Source organism: Paralichthys olivaceus, chromosome 5, assembly GCF_024713975.1.
Source record: "Paralichthys olivaceus isolate ysfri-2021 chromosome 5, ASM2471397v2, whole genome shotgun sequence".
NCBI lineage: Eukaryota > Metazoa > Chordata > Actinopteri > Pleuronectiformes > Paralichthyidae > Paralichthys > Paralichthys olivaceus.
In genome coordinates, this window is record NC_091097.1 from 7,237,630 (window position 1) to 7,257,651 (window position 20,022).

General features: G+C 38.5%; 1 protein-coding gene across 3 annotated transcripts; it reads right to left on the minus strand.

Moving 5' to 3' along the window:
• Positions 1-1,192: 1,192 nt before the first annotated feature.
• On the minus strand, positions 1,193-17,159 carry LOC109633997 (mucin-13). 3 transcript variants are annotated; one of them, XM_069525213.1, is made up of 13 exons: positions 17,003-17,159; positions 8,036-8,947; positions 7,186-7,668; positions 6,627-6,725; positions 6,427-6,536; positions 5,968-6,026; positions 5,725-5,870; positions 5,444-5,578; positions 4,699-4,741; positions 4,503-4,540; positions 4,333-4,411; positions 3,373-3,568; positions 1,193-2,206 (listed from the first exon to the last, which is right to left on the minus strand). In XM_069525213.1, exons 1-13 carry the CDS (start codon positions 17,046-17,048, stop codon positions 2,078-2,080), a joined length of 2,475 nt encoding a protein of 824 aa, XP_069381314.1. In that variant the 5' UTR covers positions 17,049-17,159; the 3' UTR covers positions 1,193-2,077. The 3 variants fall into 3 exon arrangements, with proteins under 3 accessions (XP_069381314.1, XP_069381315.1, XP_069381316.1); XM_069525214.1 differs by having other exon boundaries at positions 8,687-8,947; positions 17,003-17,153; XM_069525215.1 differs by lacking the exon at positions 8,036-8,947 and having other exon boundaries at positions 17,003-17,150.
• Positions 17,160-20,022: the final 2,863 nt, after the last annotated feature.

Genomic DNA, 20,022 nt, shown 5'->3' on the forward strand with positions numbered 1-20,022 from the left:
CAAGTTTTACACAAACGCCGTCATAAAACTTCTGTGGCTTTCAAATACCTTGTCACTCAGGGTAATGAATTATGGCAGTCTGGGCAGGGAGATGGAGCATTTATGGGTAAAATACCCAGTCAACATGGATAATCCAATTAACACCAGGATTCATGTGGCATTTCGGTCAGGTGCAAAAGCCTTCTATTCTGTGGCTGCAGGCATCATAAAGTGCAACATTACAATATATTCAGCTTGAATTTGAGCGGTGATAAAGCAAATTAAATGTTGATCTTTGCATTTAATGATTTTCAAAGAAACTCTTATCCTATGCATATAATTATAAAACTATCCTTGTCTGTTGTCATTTGCTTTGTTTATTGTTTGTTGTCACACTGTGTTCTTCTTCTTACTCTGAGAGTATAATAATAAGATTTATGAGAATATTATTGTCTTCAGAGTTGTTCTCACATGTGCTGCAAATGTCTAAAATGTATTTGTTTGCTGCGTCCTTCGGTGGATGCTGCTTGCTTTAATCCTTTTAGCTTTGTACTTATATTTTCAGCTGTCATGTCTTATGATTATGATTCACTTGTTTTCATGCTTTACTGCTAGTTTAATGACTTATTTCACATTGGAGCTACAATGACACCCAGTAATTGACTAGATCCATTATTTATTTGGATCTGTACCAAATTTAACACAAGCCCTAAATCCCCTCTGGTTTTTTTTTACATCAAGATCCATAAATTACTCTCTGACAGTCATAACATTTTGCAAAATGCCCCATCAAGCAATGTTAAAGAAGTGAAAAAAAATCCCAGACCTGCCCCAAAGTCATTTCCTGACTTATACAGCATCCTTCCACCAAATTTCAAGTTAGTGTGTCCAGTAGATTTAGCATTATCCTATTATAAACAAACAGAAAGAAGATACAAGCAAACATAAAGGAAAACATAACCTCTTTGGCGGAGGTAAATTAACCTTCTGGCTACCACTAGCACATTGACATTGATTTCAATTTGTTGACATTGACCCTGCTAAATAAATACATACATGTCTTAATTATGTTTTGATAGACAAATACTGTAAATAAACAAAGATGAGAAAATTTTCGAAAAATATGTCCTTCATGCAGAGGTAAATGTAAAATGCTCCAATCAAATCTGATATCTAATATACACACACCCACCAATGATAAGAAAGAAGCCTGTTTTATTTATATGTATTTATTTCCATTCCACACAATCACACACAAATTCGAGTGTTTACAAAAACTTTTCACACTTATAAAATACTGCACTGTCTCAGACACACAAGGATATATATATATATATATATATATATATATATATATATATATATATATATATGAGAGAGAAACTGATACATGTGATAATTGGCACATCCAGGAGGCAGACTATATAATCGGCTTTGCATAATGCTTCCTTTTTGTCCAACAGACCATTAAAGACAGGCACGTTTTGCAAGGGCAGCTTCAATAAAAACAGAAAGCTCTCAGCTTTAGACAGCTACAATATAAATCCATTTAAATATACAACCCCAACAAGGGATCCAGCCCCTTAGTCATTCAAGATTCATTTTCTTAAAAATAATCATCATATCTACAAAGCCCAGAATGCGACATTCGAATTTACTGTTGATTTCAGAGGAAAACTGGTAGTAAACTTAAAACACACTTTAGTGCAATTAGCAATATATTAAGCTTCAATTTTAAAAGACTACTCAATGATTTCTTTTAAGCACAAAAATGTACCCTGAAAGAACAAATGATCTACATTATATTAAGCAACAGCAACATCTACTGGTTATAACCAGCAAGAGCATACATAATGCACACATACTCATTTTTTATAAATTGTTCTTCCTTATGAATAAATCTCTTCGGTGGCTGTTTCCCAGGTAAGAAGTGTTCTTTGTGATTTGTCATTATTTCAAGCAAGTTTAAAAAAGAATAAATAACCTGAGGGAGAAATGTGCCTGTCGTCCCGCAGTTTGAAATCAGTCACTTCTTGATCCAAAGTTTCTCACTCATTCTCACTTAAGGGATTTCTGTCCCAGCTGGACAGACATTTTTTCAGTTTTTCTTCCCATCGCCAGGTAAGAAGTAGGGGTTCTCGTGGCCTTGAACCAGGTACGAGTAACGGGACGGATTTTTACCCTTGAAGGTCCTCATTCCTTCCGCGTTGAGTTCATATGATCCAGACTGAAATTTCAGTAAGAGCAGTTAGTGTCTTTTACATGTTGGGATGGTGCACATTCACAGACAAACACCAAGAAAAGCCAAGTACACATGGACAATAACAACAATCATCAACATGCAGTGAAAAGAAACTATTCATGTCCATCCCCCAAACTAGCATGAGCTGAATTTCTTCAGCTTTTTCTTGACACTGACTTCCACAACAATCACAAAAGGCTTCCTGTTACCCAAAAACCCCACCACCATGATTTTCACTGTGGCCTGTCTAAATTACCAGCATGGGGGCATCAAGGCAAACTAGAGTCTAAAAGCAAAGCCATGCCTTACCTTCTTCCATCCTGTCTGCTTCGGCTGAAAGCCCTAAAGTAACACACTGGGAGTCAGGCAAAGCAGGGCGAATGGGAGGAAGCTACTTGCTAGCACTATTTTTACATTTCGGATGATAGGGTTGAACTGATTGAAAACATATGATCTAAGCATCTAATTGGTTGGTAGGAGGGTCATGTGTACAGTCATCATGGATTGATTTTTAAGTGTTAAAAAAACATCTGGGTGTCTTGTGTTAAAACCAGGCTAAATCTGACAGAAAGGTATTTAGCATTTATTCTAAACTTGTTTGAAAATCTTTTAAAAGTAGTTTTCATAGAACTATGTCATTGCTTTTAACTTTTTATTTTCGACAATTATTTTTTTCTATTCTGTCTGATCGCTATGATTTATTCATTATCTGTCTCTGATTTTTATCCATATAAAAAAATATTTAATTTGTAGCCCATCAGAAAAGATACTCTATCTCAATGGGACCTTCCTCGATAAATACCATTAAAAGACTGCATTTCAGGGTATGGCAGGTCCTATTTACACACTGAAATGTAGTCATTGAAATAAAATGATGGTTATACATACATTTTATACATGTATGCTGAAAACCCACTTTTCAACCTCATTCAGCCAGATTTTAACCTGGGTCCAGTTGTATTTTTACCCAAATGATTAATTCTGAGATTACAGTGTGGATTTAAGGTGAAATCTGGATGCAAGACGGCGGTGGAGCATTTAACACATAAAGGGCTGATTTTACATCAACAATATGCAAGTGTGAGTCTGATGATTAGGTGTAAGTCACTAATGACAATTCAGACGACAAAAGAACATCAGTTATAACTCACCAGTCCGTTGGTTTGATGATTATTGTCCACCAAGGCTCCAGTGCGGCGCCCTTCTGTCATCTCTATAGTAGGAGCTTCATCCCAGTTAGTGCTGGCACGCGGGATGGGTGTGATGCCAACAGGCCAGGGCTTGTTTGAGTCACCGGATGCGTATGGACTACTGCTGTAGTCTGGTTTGTTATTCGAGAATATCCTCCTGAGGTACAACACAGAGTTTAATATAAAACTCAGTTAAAGTTCAATAAACTCAGTTAAAGTTCATTAATAAAACTGTTTTAATGTGTTACATGTTCAGTGTAATTTTATTGAACCCATTCCCACATTCACTGTGCTTATTCTCACAAACAGAACCAAATGTGTATAAATTCACCGCTAAAAATAGTACCCAACAAATGTACTATTTACTCCTGTTTCTGTAACATTTGCTAAAAACTGATAATAAATGACTGATATAAGATTGTGAATATATTTTTGTGTCCTGTTTCTAAAGATTTGTATCTTAACAGTAAATGAGGCTGAGTCTCAGAGACAGTGTAGCAAACTCAGAAAGTGCTAGAAGATGAACTAATACAATGTTATATTTAGTCTTTTCTGAGGATAAATTTATATTTTAGTATTCATTTGGTGATTTGCAGGTAAGAATACATTGAAATTAAAACTGGGTTAAACCTTGTTAAAACCAACATAATTGAGTTTTTTGGGGATTCTATGTTACAAATACTGTAACTGTTACTGGGGCTGGGTGATATGGCCAAAAATGATTTCAAAATAAAAAATTTCATATCAGTTGATATTAATGATGCGTGCCACATTATTATTTCTTTTTAGTCTAAAGACTGATTTTTGCTCCTGAGTGAGGGTTGTGGTTTTAAACTCTTCTTTATGAGCAGAGAATGACAAACACTAACTTTTGTTGTGATGTCTCCTGAGGTTGATCATTTAATCATTTAATATTCTCACCAGCAGAGCAAAGCCAGGACCATGATGAGAAGAATTCCTCCGAGTACACAAGAGATGACCACTACTGCCAGCAGAGAAGCTGTGGAGACACAATTTAGGATGTATTATGGATTTAGGCTGGAGCCTATTTTCTATGACTGCTGCTACATAAACTTTGTGTTGTTACTCACAGTCCCTGCAGTTAAAGCCAGCGTATCCAAATGGGCATCTGAAAAAAAAAAGATCAGACCAGTGTAACATTTATATATAAAATGTGCATGTCTGTACTGTAGCATGTAAATAGAGTTTATAACTGACTCCACAGATTCCTTGAGGTCGACATGCATAATTTACCTTGTAAACCAGATTTATATTGTTTGTACTCACTGTTCACAATTGTTGTTCACTGCCCTCTCCCCACTTGGACAAGCTGGAAAATGAAACAATAGGTGTAAACATACGCCAACAATGTCCCGCACACAGAGGCAGGCAAGTACAGTATGCCTGGTTACACATACAATGAAAAACATGAGCACAATTATGGCCCCTTCATATGGAGGCTAAACAACGACCTTTTCAAACAAGCACATAATAGCTTATTCAATTTCTGTCTGTGAGAGGAACTGCATGCGGCAAATCTAAAACTAAAGGTCCTATTTTTTTAAAAGGTTCTTCCTATAGCTGATCTCCTTGGTCACAACCGTCCACACAGGGAGAAATCTGTGATTCCTCCACGTGTTTCCCGGGTAACATCCCCGTTAAAAAGAAATAAATTAAAGAGATAAATGAACAACAGGTCAAGGGGCGGCTCGGAGAAAAGGCAACAGCTCTTGACCTTGTCTCGGACTCTCCCTCCCTGTTGTTTCTCCCCCTCATTCTCACACACAAGTATTTTAGTAAGGATAAGAAGGTTTTGTTACAGTTCTCTTGACTGTAGCTCAGCTGAGATTTTTTTTCTCCTCAGGCCTTTTCTCAGCTGCTGTGGGGTCGTCTGCTCTTATAGTCTCGAAGTTACAGAGCACAATAAAGATTTTTCAAAAGTAAAACCCACTGCAAAAAAACACTCAAGCATTACTATTCTTGGTAAAAGAGATAAATAAAGAATATTTGGTCTTTCTATGAGTCTTTTTACCTCTGCAGCTGGTGTTTGAGTACACGTTGGAGATAAATTCAGGAAGACAGTAACAAGAAGGCTGGTTGTTTTTAATCGTGCACTTTGCAGTGGAGCCTTCACATGGAAGTGGAATCTGTTGACATAGGTCTTTGCCTAAGACAGGGCAAATACAAAACACACGTATTAGGAAAAATCCTCTTGAAATAATGTAGAATAACATGCATCCTGATGTAAGGTTCCCCACCAAAATACACCTACACTTCCCTTTTCTTGGTTAGTGTCCCAGCAGCATTACTGACCTTCGAATGTCACATTACGAAAAAATCCATTGGAGCTCTGTGCGTTGCTGATAGCTTTTTCAATGGCGTTTTTGACAGAATCTTCATTGATGCCGGTGCTGTCTTTTTCAAAGATATTATTCACAGATGCTTGGATACTTCCAGGTCTAAAGGATTATGGAGAAGCATGAAAATAGAAAGAACATATTTTTTAACCTGTAGCATAATGTGTTTGTACAGTGGCAGAAAAGAGAAAGTACTCACAGAAGCGCCACAACATCAGATCGTATATACCCCTTCTGATTTTTCAGGATACTGAAGAGCTAGAAAGCAGATAAAGCGTTGTTTAATGATTTAATTGAAGCCCGACTTAGTTATAGATTGTGATATCTTTCACAAACATTTTGGTTTATGTTTTATGATATGAAAAGTTTTATTTTACAGAATAAACAATGTAAAATAGTACATTTATATGTTATTTACACTTTATTGAAGTTCTATATATTTAGTTGTGTTTGTGTTTTCTTTTATGTCAATAAAAGCATTTGTATCAAACATGCCTTACATTTCTTTGTTGGTTTGAATATGACAATATATCATTAGATATATTAGCCGATAAATATCACACATTGAAGTGTTTCACTTTGTATTGCAATCGGCCCCCTAAAATCCATTTAGCATTTATTATAACTATTCAACATGCTTTGTGAGCTCATAACCTACCGCTTCAGAGATGTTAGCTGCAGTTTCCTGGAATAATGAAGAGGACCTGTTGCTCATTTCAGGTTGAAATGTCAAGGACATGAAATGAAGCTCGCCTGGAAACACTTGGGCTGAGAAAAGAGGAGGAAAATGAAAGAAAATTGTCTTTCAGCAAAAGTATCATCGCCAAGATCAGGCATTAAAAGTTGTCATATTCTTACCTGGGACGCAGCGGTTGTCCTGCAGGAAGCTCCCAGTGAGACACTGGCAAGTGTTATTAAGACACACACTTTCAAGTGGGCACGGGACAGTGGGGCACACTGATAAGAGATGGGAGAGAAATGATGCCAAGACAGGCTAAGGGATTCTTTTTATGTTGTGACACCACCTGAAGGCAGTGGGACCACATTTTGCACACAAAACCTAAGCTGCTAAGTGTTCCACTAACTTGTTGTCACAATTTGTGTCTATCTCCTATCTTCTTTCTGGAGTTTTTTCACATAAAACTGTTGCTTGCTATAGCTGAAAATTGTTCCAAAGTTCCATAAAGCTGGGAGGAGTGCATATTTAGACAATAATTCTCTTTTTGTTATCTGATAAGTTAAAAAATATTAATATCTATAATAGCTGCTTTAACTCTCAATGCAATAAATCAGCATTTCAGTGATGTTTATCAGTAAACATCACTGAAATGCTGATTTATCCACATTATGGAAGTTATGATCTAGTGCTATGCAAACAAAACTGAGTTAAATTGAACTTTAGAAAATAATTACAAACCAATGACTGGACCCAGGGTGGGGATGGGTGGTGCTGTTGTGGTGGAGTTTGGGTTGGTGGTGATCTCAGTTGGTCGCAGGGTTGTGACAGTGGTGGCTGCGGTGGTGGTGGCGGTGGTGGTGCTGGCGGCGGTGCTGGCGGCGGTGGTGGCAGTGGTGGTGGTGCTGGCGGCGGTGCTGGCGGCGGTGGTGGCAGTGGTGGTGGTGCTGGCGGCGGTGCTGGCGGCGGTGGTGGCAGCGGTGGTGGTGGCGGTGCTGGCGGCGGTGGTGGCAGCGGTGGTGGTGCTGGCGGCGGTGCTGGCGGCGGTGGTGGCAGTGGTGGTGGTGCTGGCGGCGGTGGTGGCGGCGGTGCTGGCGGTGGTGGCGGCGGTGGCAGTGGTGGTGGTGGTGAGGGAGGGAGTGGTGGCAGGGGAGGCTGTTTTGTTTCCACTAGTCGGTGTAGCTGAAGGAGTCAAAGTGGTGACTTCTGTCGTGTGGCTGGTCACTATATCACCAGGAAAAAAAGACATTTAAACAGAAAGCACGCCCAGCATCAACACCTGGTATAGTACAGAATGCAAAAAATATATATAAATATCTAATTAGAGGCGATAGATTGAGTATAAATTACATATTGGCTAGGTTGTATTCATTTAGTTTACATGCTGCAGGGAGAAGTCCTTTCATGCCCAATAGCTAAACATCTCATATAGTTTACATTTCTGAGGCAATGTTCTGACTTTACCATTTGTGGCCTTTCACTTGTAAAATTGTACAGTGCAGCTTCAAATCAAGTTCCACGCTGATTTCTGTCTCACCTGCATGTAATAATGTATCATTTCATCAACATTAACATTCGCTTTAAGGCCTACCTCCAGGGGTTGTTGTTGAGGGACTAAGGGTGGTGGTAGTTCCACTGGGGAGTATGGTGCTACTGCCTGGGGAGGTGTTTGGAGGGACAGAGCTGGAGATGGAAGTAGGTGAAGGGGATGGGGGTCCAACTGTTACTGTTGCATTGCTGCTGGTGATGGAGGACAAGGTTGTGCTAGAGGATGCTGGAGATGGAGCTGTGGTCATATTACCTGGTTGTGTTGTGGCTGTAATTGTTGCTGTGTGTGTGACTGGTGTAGTCATAGTTACATTGTTGCTAGTGTGTGTGGCTGGTGTAGTCATAGTTACATTGTTGCTAGTGTGTGTGGCTGGTGTAGTCATAGTTACATTGTTGCTAGTGTGTGTGGCTGGTGTAGTCATAGTTACATTGTTGCTAGTGTGTGTGGCTGGTGTAGTCATAGTTACGTTGTTGCTTGTATGTGTGGCTGGTGTAGTAATAGTTACGTTGTTGCTTGTATGTGTGGCTGGTGTAGTCGTAGTTACATTGCTGCTTGTGAGTGTGGCTGTTGTAGTAATAGTTGTGCTGCTGCTTGTGTGTGTGACCGGTGTGGTCATAGATGTACTGCTGATTGTGGTAGTGATCTTTGAACTTGTCGTGTTATCTGAAGCAGTTGTGGTGGTTGAAGTCTCACTGGTAGTGGTGGGGTTTGTCTCTGTGCTTGTAGTTGGAGTGTGTGGAGTAGATGGAGTTGATGAAGAGTAAGTTGGGCTCCTGGTGGTGGCGCTACTTTTGGTTACAGTGCTGATGACTGTTGTTGTAGTGGTCGTGGAGTCGTTGCTACGATCGTGGGTAAATGATGGTGTGGTTGTAAAACTGCTGGTTAGGTTGTCCATGGAAAAAGTTATAGGAATGGTGGTTGTCTCATTCATTAATCCTTCACTGGCTGCCATTCCTTTAGGGAAAACAAAAGCAAAAAATGTTTTTAAAAAACTCATCACCACCTGTCTAATCTGTCTAACATGTCCAAATCAATGATTTCAGCCACAAGAAAAAGTGTTTTAAGAGCCACTAAAAATCCATGAAAGTCTTGGTTTTGCTGACTTTCAGCATTTTACCTTGTACCCTTGTTTCAGTGATGAACAGATGTGTCTCAAATCCCATAACATTACTGATGAGAGTGGTTATTGGTGCAGAAGAACTCAGATATGACCAAACCCATTGGTGAAGCTTGGTCAAAGGTGAAACAAGCTTGAAACTTCTCTCAGGAGAGAGCAGCAAACCTTTACAGTCTCGTTTTTTTTAAAGCTACCTAAGCTATGTATAGGCGTTTTGAAATTTCTGACTTTGGAGACCCCCCCAGTGAAAGTATCACAAAAGACAAGCACATTTTGTTTATAGCAGCTTTAAGCAGACCAATGTCCTCATCACAACTTATGATCTTAATTAAGCAAGGCTAAATAATTCCTTAATTAGCATATATCCAAGTCAGTGTGTTCGTTAATTGGAGGTATACATTTTAAGTGTTCTCAGTGTTTCAAATCTAATTAGATCATATACTTTCGACATAATCCCTGTTGTGTAAGTATGACATTTCTGTAATAATGATATTTTAACAAAAAGTGTCAACAGACCATTATACACACAGCTGTGCAGACTGTCCACACTGAATACATGCATTTATTTACAGTCTCTGAAAAGCTTTACAAAAAGTAAAAGCACTAATGGCTCTGTAGGGCCTTTTAAGATATGTTTCACTCACAGTTCAGCAAGGTTGTGTCCTAAATAAACATTGAAACTTAAGTACATAAAAAGTTAACACAAGCCATGACTCAGCAGATAAGACTAAACGTAGGTGACTGTGCTTTACAAACCAAGGTGAGATCTGTCGGTCACAAGTGCCACAAACTTCATTTGTCCAGCTGAAAGGAAAGAGTTGCCTCCTTTTTGTTCGGTGTGCTGTTGTGACGCCTGTTCCCATTTAGGCTGCTGCCACTCTCTGCTTTGTGTTTATAGAGGAACAGAGCAAACCAGAGGGCAGTTTGAGGAGTGCTACAAAGAGTAGGAGGTCTTTGATTATGGCTTAGCCTGTTTACCTCAGCTTATCATCTGCATACATTGATTACATCCAAAGCCCCTTTTCAGCAGGCAAAGAAAGAACATACTGGTGCGAGATAAATGGGTTTACGCCTAACACAAACTGTTTTCTCCAGTTAATCATTAGGAGCATTAAGAAGTGGTGGGAAAACCAAGACATATCAGATCCTAAGCACGATTTGATTATTTACTGTGTGTGATCAAATGTCCTAATCACTTGGTAACCAAGACTTATTTAGAAAAGCAGGCTTCACACACCCTGTAAACGCATTTATGGCTACCTTGTTCAATGGCAATGGAATAGGACATTAAGCAAAAAAAGATGATACATGAGGGAGTGATAAAAGTTTGGAAAGTAAAGGAGTGTTCTATTTAGGCATCTATAACTGAGGTTGCATTGCAAGAGATCACTGCTGTAAAGTACACATGTATCATTTTGTGATTGACTCATCTAGATTAAGACTTAAGGGCAACGTACTAATCTTACTGGTTGACAAGAGATCAAGATTAATGGAAAACCTCTTAAACTAGATCTAGCCAACCCTTTCTTGATTAGCCCTGTGTTACATTTCTAACTGTATCATTTTCAGGGACTTGTGTGTGTTCTCATTATGGAGGAATCGAAGGTTAAGTATTTCACTGTGCACGTCATCCCTGCATACTTTGCATTCTACTCAAATCCTATTGGAACAATTTGTATCTTCCTGTATCAAAAGTAATCATATCTTAGCCATTCTTCAGATTCCTCATGCTCTATAGAAACTAGGTAGCCAGTTTCAGTTGCATTCCATCCAAGTATGAAAGCTGGTATGTGACAGCAGCTAAATAAAAGCTAGTGGAAGTAATTTTAACATTTTAGAAATAGACTTCTTTGTAATCAACACAAGTAAACAGTTGATTTAAATGCTTAATTACATCATCATCATAGTATTGGATGAAAGCTACTTTTGTGGACATGAACTCAATCAAAGCTCATCACCTCTTTGTGTCTTGAGTAATCACACACACAAACTTAATATAAGGTCACTGGAGAAATGTTTGATGTGATGCACTGCTCTGCTTTTATTATTATTCTCAGTAAGTGACCATGAGCGAGCAGTTGAACTCTTTTCATGAGGCATTGTGGGTAAAACTGACTCAACTATACAGGGTATTTATTATTTCACTGAACATTCGGACAGCACTACACAGCCAGCAACATGTTATTGTTAGCATTGTCATTGTGTACATGTTAGTTGCTGCTAGCATGAGCCCTGATTGGGGCAGGTTAGCAATTTACAATATCCCTAGCTATAGAAAAATGCAGGTACATAATGCTAAGATGCTAACCAGCCTTGCTAACTTTGCTGACATTTAACAGGTCAAGTTTAATAAAGGCCTCTTGATGGAAAGATCTGTTGAATATATTATTTGGTAATTAGTAAATCATTGATGCTTGATGTGACAAGACCCTAATTAATGCCTGATAAACTATGATATCAAAGTACTATTGCAGTTTCGACATTAAAGGTTCTAATCAGTAACCTTGATCAGACATATCACCTTTATTGAGATCTGCTATTACAAAACTCTTCCATTACAAAAGGAAAAAGTGACGCTGTTGTTTGGAGCAATTACAGAATGATTACTTTACCTGACAGCAATGATAAGAGGTTTTGTGTGTAATAACATTTCTAAAGTTTACTACATTCTTGGAATTAATTTATATATAATGTTGGTATCACAGTGTCATTTACAACAACTCTCTATTACAACCTGGCAAATGTAGCTTTCGCACACAGTGATTATTTGTTTCCAGACTAATATCGCTGACAGAAGAGACTTCAGCTGAGACCTTGAAAGTGTGATGTTGAACACAGGCTGCTGATATGTTTAATTTCTGACACCTACCCATAAAACATAAATAGTCTAGATAAAGAATGTTATAGTCTCATCATAAAAACCATTACACTGTTTAGGGACACAGGAGGAAGTAATGGACAAAAGAGCAAATGTAATGGACAAGGATGTTCATGTGCATTGCGTAACACAAAAAAACGACATGTGACCAAGTTTCACATCACACATCTATGATGATAGCTGCAACAATATATGTTTAAACTTACCCACTGACCACAAGAAGCATTTCTTATAGATGTTCAACATCTTTTTTGTTTTACTTTATCACAACTGCTTTAACAGCTTCTTGGTTCCATAAGATTAGACTGGAAATGTTTGATAAATCTATATACAATGTACATACATTGAAATGTAAACAAACTGACAGTTATTGTAAGAACTATTGCCCACAGTTGTACAATACTGTGTCACACATCTAACAAGAAGCCTTGTCTCTAAGGATTTAACCTGCACTCAGATAATCCCCTGCAGACACAATGGGGATGAATAGGTCATGCAGGGTGACAACTGGGCCTAAGGTCGACCTGTGAACACATACTCAAGAGGATATGGATAAGAAGGTCCGGCATTGCCTGCTGCGAGCTACTCCTCTGTTCCAAGTCAAGTAAGAACACTTGCCACTTTGACAAACTATCAGTGTAATGACGCCACCTAAAAGAAGACATGTCTCTCGAAATCTTTCTTTCCTATTTTCTCTCGATGCTGTAGGATGTGGGAGGGTGTATCTGTTGCCATGGATTTGTTGTCAAAAACTTCTGCTCACTTCAAATCGCCAACCTTGAGAGAAACACAGAAACTGTGGCGTGAATGCTCGTGTTTCAGCTCACTGCTGCACTTGAGGGGATTTCTATTCAAGCAACACTCCTGTGAAGTACCTGTTCATGAAGCTTAGATCCAGTTCCCCAAACACACATCCACAACTTCATGTCCATGCTGCCACTCCACAGTAAAGCCTTGTATTGATAACACAGAGGTCCAAGGGATACCGAATTCCCAGAAGGAATCCTGAAGACAAGCTATCTCCCCTTTTTCTCTATCTCATGAAAGATTTCCAGTTTATAAGCACTTTCCTGTAGTAGTTCATCTATCACGCACAGCAAACTGTGAGAGGGACAGATCTGTTTAAAGAATGCACACAGAGAGTAGGAGGTAAACTGACAGGTTGTGACCCAACAGTCAGGAAGAGCCTGGAGCATAAGGCAGGATCTCATTAGCAGACTTGTCATGTGGAGAGCTGACCTATAGTGATGTGTACGTGTGTGTACATGTGCGTGGAGTGCATACGTTTCAGAAAATATGCAGTATGACACTGAAACAAGCTGATCAAAGCAGAGAATGCTGGAGCCACACTGAACTACAGCTCTCCACTAATGAGGCTAATGAGCGTGAGCATTTCTAACATACTGCTTTTACCATCTCCTGATATTTAAAGATGCCCATACCTGCGCACGCACACACATACAAACACACACCCAGTGTCCATTGCCAAGGCAAAACCTGGCCTGAGGGCTGCCACATCAAAAGGACACAGCTTGAGGCGACCTCACAGGACAAAGAGGAAGCTTTTATTTTTCTTTGAATAACAGGCCATCATCCTGCGAGCGTCTCCTGTCAACCATCTTGATCAGAGGAAGAACCACTGCCTCATATGGATAACAATGATAATAATAATAACATGATTAAAAACTGTCTGATAAAGATATAGCGGACCTAGTAATATCCGTAATTGCTTTTGATATAATATATACTATAACTGTTTTTAATTTGCCACAGAGATATTTTCACTGGGGTGTCTTTGTTTGTTTGTTAGCAGGGTCACGCAAAAACTACTGGATGGATTACCACAAAACTTTGAGAAAGAATGGGGTACGAATGAGGGAAGAACCCATTCAATTTTGGTTCAGATCCAGTTCAGGGGGCCAATTCACTTTCTTTAAGATTGAACATTTTTCAACATTTGTCACCATTTACCAAGTGATGAAAAATATCTGGCATATTTAGGGGACTGTGTGTGTGAAAATTGGTGGAGATTGACTGAATTTAAGGGGACTGTTGGGCCTTGGTGGGGGTATGCACGCTACTGAGTGACATTCTAGTTTTATCTAACTGATCGACTGACCTCAGTCTACTTTACTTTTACTCTAAAATTACACAGCTGTAAGTTTTGCCTTAAAAACAATACAATATTGTGTTAAAAATCATAAAGTTAGTAAACAGCTAACTTTAAACAAGCAATATCTAAGATTGCATTCAATCATTGTAGGAAATGCTGTTCAGCCATGAGCAGAACTGCTTTATTGCAGTATATTGGATTTTCCATGATGGTGTGCATGGTGTGCTACCTTTATTACCCATAGATGGGTAATAAAGGTAGCAGCGCCCTAATAAAGTCTCAACTCCAAGTCCTGCTTGGACTTTACTCATTTCCATTTGGATGGTGACATAAACACTATCTTGGCAGGGATACTTGCTACTGCTGACGTGACAGACATGCTAGATATCTTATCTCGTTATACATGACTTGATTTATATAGATATCTTATGTCTTTATATAGTCATTCTGTGGATCCATTTTTTTGGTTCTCTCATCAGACAGTCTCAAATATAACGGGCCGCCCTCAGTATGAGGAGGTCGACAGACTTTTCTGTATAAAAGCAAACAGAGCTCTTAAACTGTAACATGGAGGTAACAGATGGCTCCCCAGAGCAAGACCTCACTCGCAGGGCCTCTGCACATATCATATCCAATTAAAGCACTGCAAGCATATGCTTTCCGATTACAGAGTGAGATTTACAGCCCTTTAGCAGGTCTAATCCGACAGGGACGGTGCGACAGAGGAAGAAGAAGAAGGGGGTAGAAACAGAAGAGAAAACAGCAACAAGTGTGCATGGAAACAATGCCAGCAGATTGGAAGGCGTCAAATGAGGAAGATGAACTCAGTTATCAACAATAACAGGGAAACAAGGAGAGGAGGAACTGAGTATTACAAGAACAATAATAAATCTCAAATAACACAGTTTGCAGCTTGTCATTGTCATGTACTTAAATTGAGGATCTTAAGGTTTTATTTGGACAAAAAGAGCAACAGTCCATTCTCATTTCTACAACCATCTGTAAACCTCTGACCATATCCTCCATGCTCTGGTAATGATGCAATGATGACTAGGCAGCAAATCATCACATGTGTTTATGTTCTGCTCCTTTCTCTCTGGAAGATTTCTTGCAGGAGGCACAAGAAAATGTGGCGCCAGACTCGGGGGAGGAGGATCACAGTCCTCAGGAGGTCTTTTCTCCTGGACCTCTTTACTGCTACTTCAGACGCACTCAGTCATGCCCCAAAGTGGAGCCTCAGTTACCTCCCACCCACCGTCTCTAGCTGTCTAACTCTGGGTTTTTATAGACGTAGGGTGCATGACAGAAGGGGAAACATACAAACAACCTCCAGGCTTCCAGAGGCTCCAGCACATGACAGTGACTAATTATCAGTCTTCATATGGTCTAGCTTTAAACACAGAGATGCACTTCAGAGCGGTTCCAACAGAATACAATGGGTGACCGATGGATTTAACAGGAGCAAAGCAGCATCGCCACACTGTTGAGAGGGTCCGCTTATACACACATAGAGTAAACTAAGTGTGTGGGGTGTGCTTCACATCAGGATAGCCGGCTGTTGTTTGACTGATGTTTCTTCGGACCTCCAGAGAACTTTTGAATCCCACTGAAGCAAGTGAGTCAGGGCTGCTGACTATTTGGGGAAAACCCCCACAAATGTGTTATGAAAAAATGAAAAAGTGAGATGAAGAAAAAAAAAAACTTGCGAAAGTGTATATATACAGTAAGAAGGATCAAATTCTCTATCTTGCTAGATGCAGTAATATTCCCTAACAGGATATAGATATCATAATAGGTTTTTACTATTGCCAAAAAGAGGTTTATTTCATAAATGTGTCTTGTTTGGTTGTCTATTATCTTCTCACCTATACCATAATATTTTTTAGGTTTTTATGTGTTTTACATGTTAATTTCAGAGACTGGATAAAGGTTGGTGAAGGATATAAAGGAAAAGTCCAGTACTTTATTGCTCTATCACTGACGACAATCTGCTATGTTGTTTTATATTAAAATGTGATCATGATTTTTGTAAACTCAAATAACAAATTGCAGTTCCTCTGTGTGTTTCTCTGCACAAAAGCTCTTTCATCAGGTGCTGACTACGTCATAGATGCAGCACAGTGTGAGTACATACATGGCAAGGGGATATTTCGCCCAGTTAAAAAAGGTCCTGTAAAATATTCTAATAATGTCCATATTATTTGAATGTTATTTGCAAGAATCACTAGTAAAATTTACATTGGATCAAATAAACTTCAAATATGTTCATGGGTTGGTGGTCATGAACATAAAAAAAGTAGAGAAGAGAACAAGTTTGTAAATTAAACTAATAAAAATGTATCCATATATTTTACAGTTACCTCAAAAAAGGGAGAAAAGCTTAATAGTTAATGAACATGTGAGGTGCAATTTTTTGACAGATTTTTACAGTTATCACCAGACAGTCTAGTTACAATTATCTCAAAAACAGCAACTATAACTACAATACTAATTGTACATAAAAAACAATATTATAATTACTGTAATTATTAATCAGTATTATAATTTTTAATTTGACAGGGCCCATTTTTACCTTAGCTCGTCAACAATACTTGAGCTGCTAAAAGTAAGTTGATTTTGAGGGCATAACTCTCTTAATTGTAGATAATTAGTAGTTTTTGTTTTATTTAATCACTGTAATAGTGTAATAATAGTGAAGTGGTATGAAAAGGAACTGAATACCTAACCACCTGTCAGAATGTGTTCGAGTCAAAACTAAAAAGTTAAAACTAAACTAAACTTGAAATTGTATTCACAGGTTTCAGCTCATATTTCTCATTGGGTAAACATGTTACTGTGGATGAAAACACAGTTTAGCCTGATATTTTTTTAAAACTATGTGAAAGTAAACTTGTCACTCACCTCCGGTGACAGCTGCCAGCAGAAAGACGACAGATGACAAAAACATGGTTCAAGTCTCAGGTCTGTGCGTTGAGAAGCAGCCGGTGGTGAAGTGCTGCGTCCTGCCAGTGTCAGAGTAAAAATAAGGGTGCAGTACAGAACTCTCCTCCAGACTGATAAAGGTGGTTCACACAGAGAGCTGCAGCCACTGACAGCATTAAAAGCTTTAGTGCCTCCTCTGATTGGACCAGCTCTCCTGTCACTCATCATTACCGAAGCTGCACTGGCTCTGCCTCCACCCAGGGGCCTGTCACAGCTCTGACTGTAAGCCTGTCATCAACAGTACAAAAGACAACAAAAGTACTGTGCAATACAAGTCTATTTTTAGGTGAAGACAAACTCATATGTACAAGGAGAGTAAATAAGTGCCTTGCTCAAGGTCAGTTGGGTAGGGCAGCAAGACGTCTGTGCCGGGCATCGTGCCATATAAATCCATAAGGATAGTTATTCAGTAAATCAAACGTTTTTGTTAAGACAAATCACTGGAAGAATATTAAATGTATGATGGCAAAATGTGGGTTAAACTTACTTACAGCACAGCGACACCAGCCCTGATCACCAAAAGCTCTTTTGACATCTTCAGTAGTGTCTTCTACTGCTTTTTCATTTGGACATATTTGTTTGTTTTGTTTTTTTTTTTTTCTTGTTGTTTTTTCAGAAACATTTTGGTGGGCTGATTTTAACTGTCCATGAGGTGATCAGATAATAAACCACACTAATGTGAAAATGCCAAGGGTCTACAATGCTCCTGCTAGTGTTTCTGGGACTTAAACTACCATACAATGCTAAAAATATTAGTGAGATTCTAACATGCTAAGGTGAAGGAGATGTCATTTTTATTGCATTTAATATAGTTTAGCTTGTTAGCACGCTAACATTTGCTAAATGGCGCTATTAGTAAGTAGCTAATTAGTAGCTACCCAGTAGTTCTGTAGGTATGGTGAAAAGTTAAGTGATCACCAAAGTTGTGACATTTCATCCCAAAGGATGTCGGAAAGTGAACACAGAAATTCATAACAATCCATTTTGAAGTTGAGACTTTCACTCAAAATCAAAACAGTCAAAATCATAATAATGCTTGATACAAAGTTATCACCAAATTTATTAGTGTAGATACAACTCCAAAGTAGATGTTGAAATATTTCAAAGACAAAGCAACACCTTTTACCTACTGGTGACTCTACCAGCCACCACCACCCAATTTCCTCATTCTCTGTGATACATCGAGGTCTTCGTGATCTCGACAAAAGCAAAAGACGGGTCACTAAAAACAACTAATGTAACTCTGATGGAGGTGCTAGTGGATTCTTCCTCTGGGGATCATGAATGTCTGTGCAAAATTTCAGGGCTATCCACCGAAGGGTTGAAGAGATGTTTCAGTATTTCTACTAAAATGGCAAACTGATAGACCACCATCAATCGAGCATTGCTGCTTGTAGGACTTACTAATCAAGACCTCACTGGAATGACTATAAAGTAAAAAACTATCAATGTCCTTCCTGGTACACAGTGTACCATGAAAATTCCAATCATATTCGCCTGGTTTTATCATATCAACAATAGCTGTCAAACAATGAACAACCCAGCATCCAAATAATACGTTTAATCAAATACTGATAAACTGATTATTCCCATTCAAATATCCAACTTGACGTCTGATGGGGTTTTTTCATTAAATATTACTCACTTTTACATTGTAATGGATTTTTATGTGAACTATCTCAATTCTATCAAAAATATGTCGTAATTCTCTGTTGCATTGTATTTTTGTTTTGATATACTTTTAATTACTCGTTGAGCTGCAGGATCAGTTGGTTTTTGAGTTGACTCTATAGCATTCAGCAGTTTTGGATCAAAACTTGGCCTCTATCATCAAGCATTGGACCATGACCAGGTTAATGTGTCTTGGAATATATTGAAGTTGAGTGGTTTTATGCTCAAATAGTTGTTTTTTTAAAAAAGCAATGAAACTGGTGCATGTGATGGTGGGATGTGGTTTGCACCAAGAAGCATGAAGAATTATTAAATCGGTGTTTATCATAGGTTTTATGGTTGAAGTTTAAATACACAGTTATTCACATTTACTCTTTACATTAGTTCCCTTGACAACGCTTTTTTTGATGGTATTCTCCAAAAAATGAGAACAGAAGAACACAGATTTATTCAGAATGAAAACATAATAAATCCTCCTCAGGGTCATTCTTGTCTTTTCATGTTATTGTTATTGCGGACTTCTTAAGGGCTCAAACATTTCAGACTAAATTGGCTTCATTGGGAAATGAAAGAAGGGATCTTGGTTCATTATTCTGTTATATTTTCTGGGGTTATGTAAGATCTGAGACAACCTTATGAAGGAAGCAAATACAAATCATGTCATTGCTGTTGCCCCTTTGTTATTTGCTTCATTTGAACAATGCTTTAAAGTTTAGTTCACTCAAATCAACTTTTTCCCACTAAATGTAACCTTGTTTTTAGCTCTTTTTTGCAACTATCCATTTGAAAACTGAGTGATTATTTCTGGTTCCTTTGCAGAGCTGAGGCTGCAACTAACATTATTAGTTTTTTTATTTTGTTTGAATTTGAGTCTGTCAATATAATGAGTCCAAGAACCAATGATCTGTGTGGTGTCAATTTCCAAAACAGTCTCCGAGAACCCAAAGATCAGAGTAGTCGATAGTTAATTGTTGAGTAATTTCTGATGACTAACCAGTCTAATATTTATTGCTCTTGTTAGATGATGTGTTGGCTTTCGTGAGGTTTCTTCCATTGTTTTTGTGTTTCTTTATCCGTATCATATTGGGCTGTATAAATATAATTTGACTTGAATGTGAAAGTCAAATGTGGCCACAAACTGTGTAAAATATATACAAGTTTACAACTCAGAAAGTCGTCACTGTGAGTTTTTAACATGTACATGCACTTATGAAAAATGGTTTGTGTTTGTGGTTCTTGTGACGATCTAGAAAGACAGATAGAAAGAC

What these genes read in the sequence shown, in the direction of transcription:
- LOC109633997 (XM_069525213.1), bottom strand. Translation starts at nt 17,048, where the DNA reads ATGTTTTTGTCATCTGTCGTCTTTCTGCTGGCAGCTGTCACCGGAG. An exon ending in CACCCTGGGTCCAGTCATTG is followed by an intron (nt 6,726 to 7,185) that starts GTTTGTAATTAT and finishes ATCTCTTATCAG; the next exon opens with TGTGCCCCACTGTCCCGTGC. An exon ending in ATCATCAAACCAACGGACTG is followed by an intron (nt 2,207 to 3,372) that starts GTGAGTTATAAC and finishes CTGAAATTTCAG; the next exon opens with TCTGGATCATATGAACTCAA.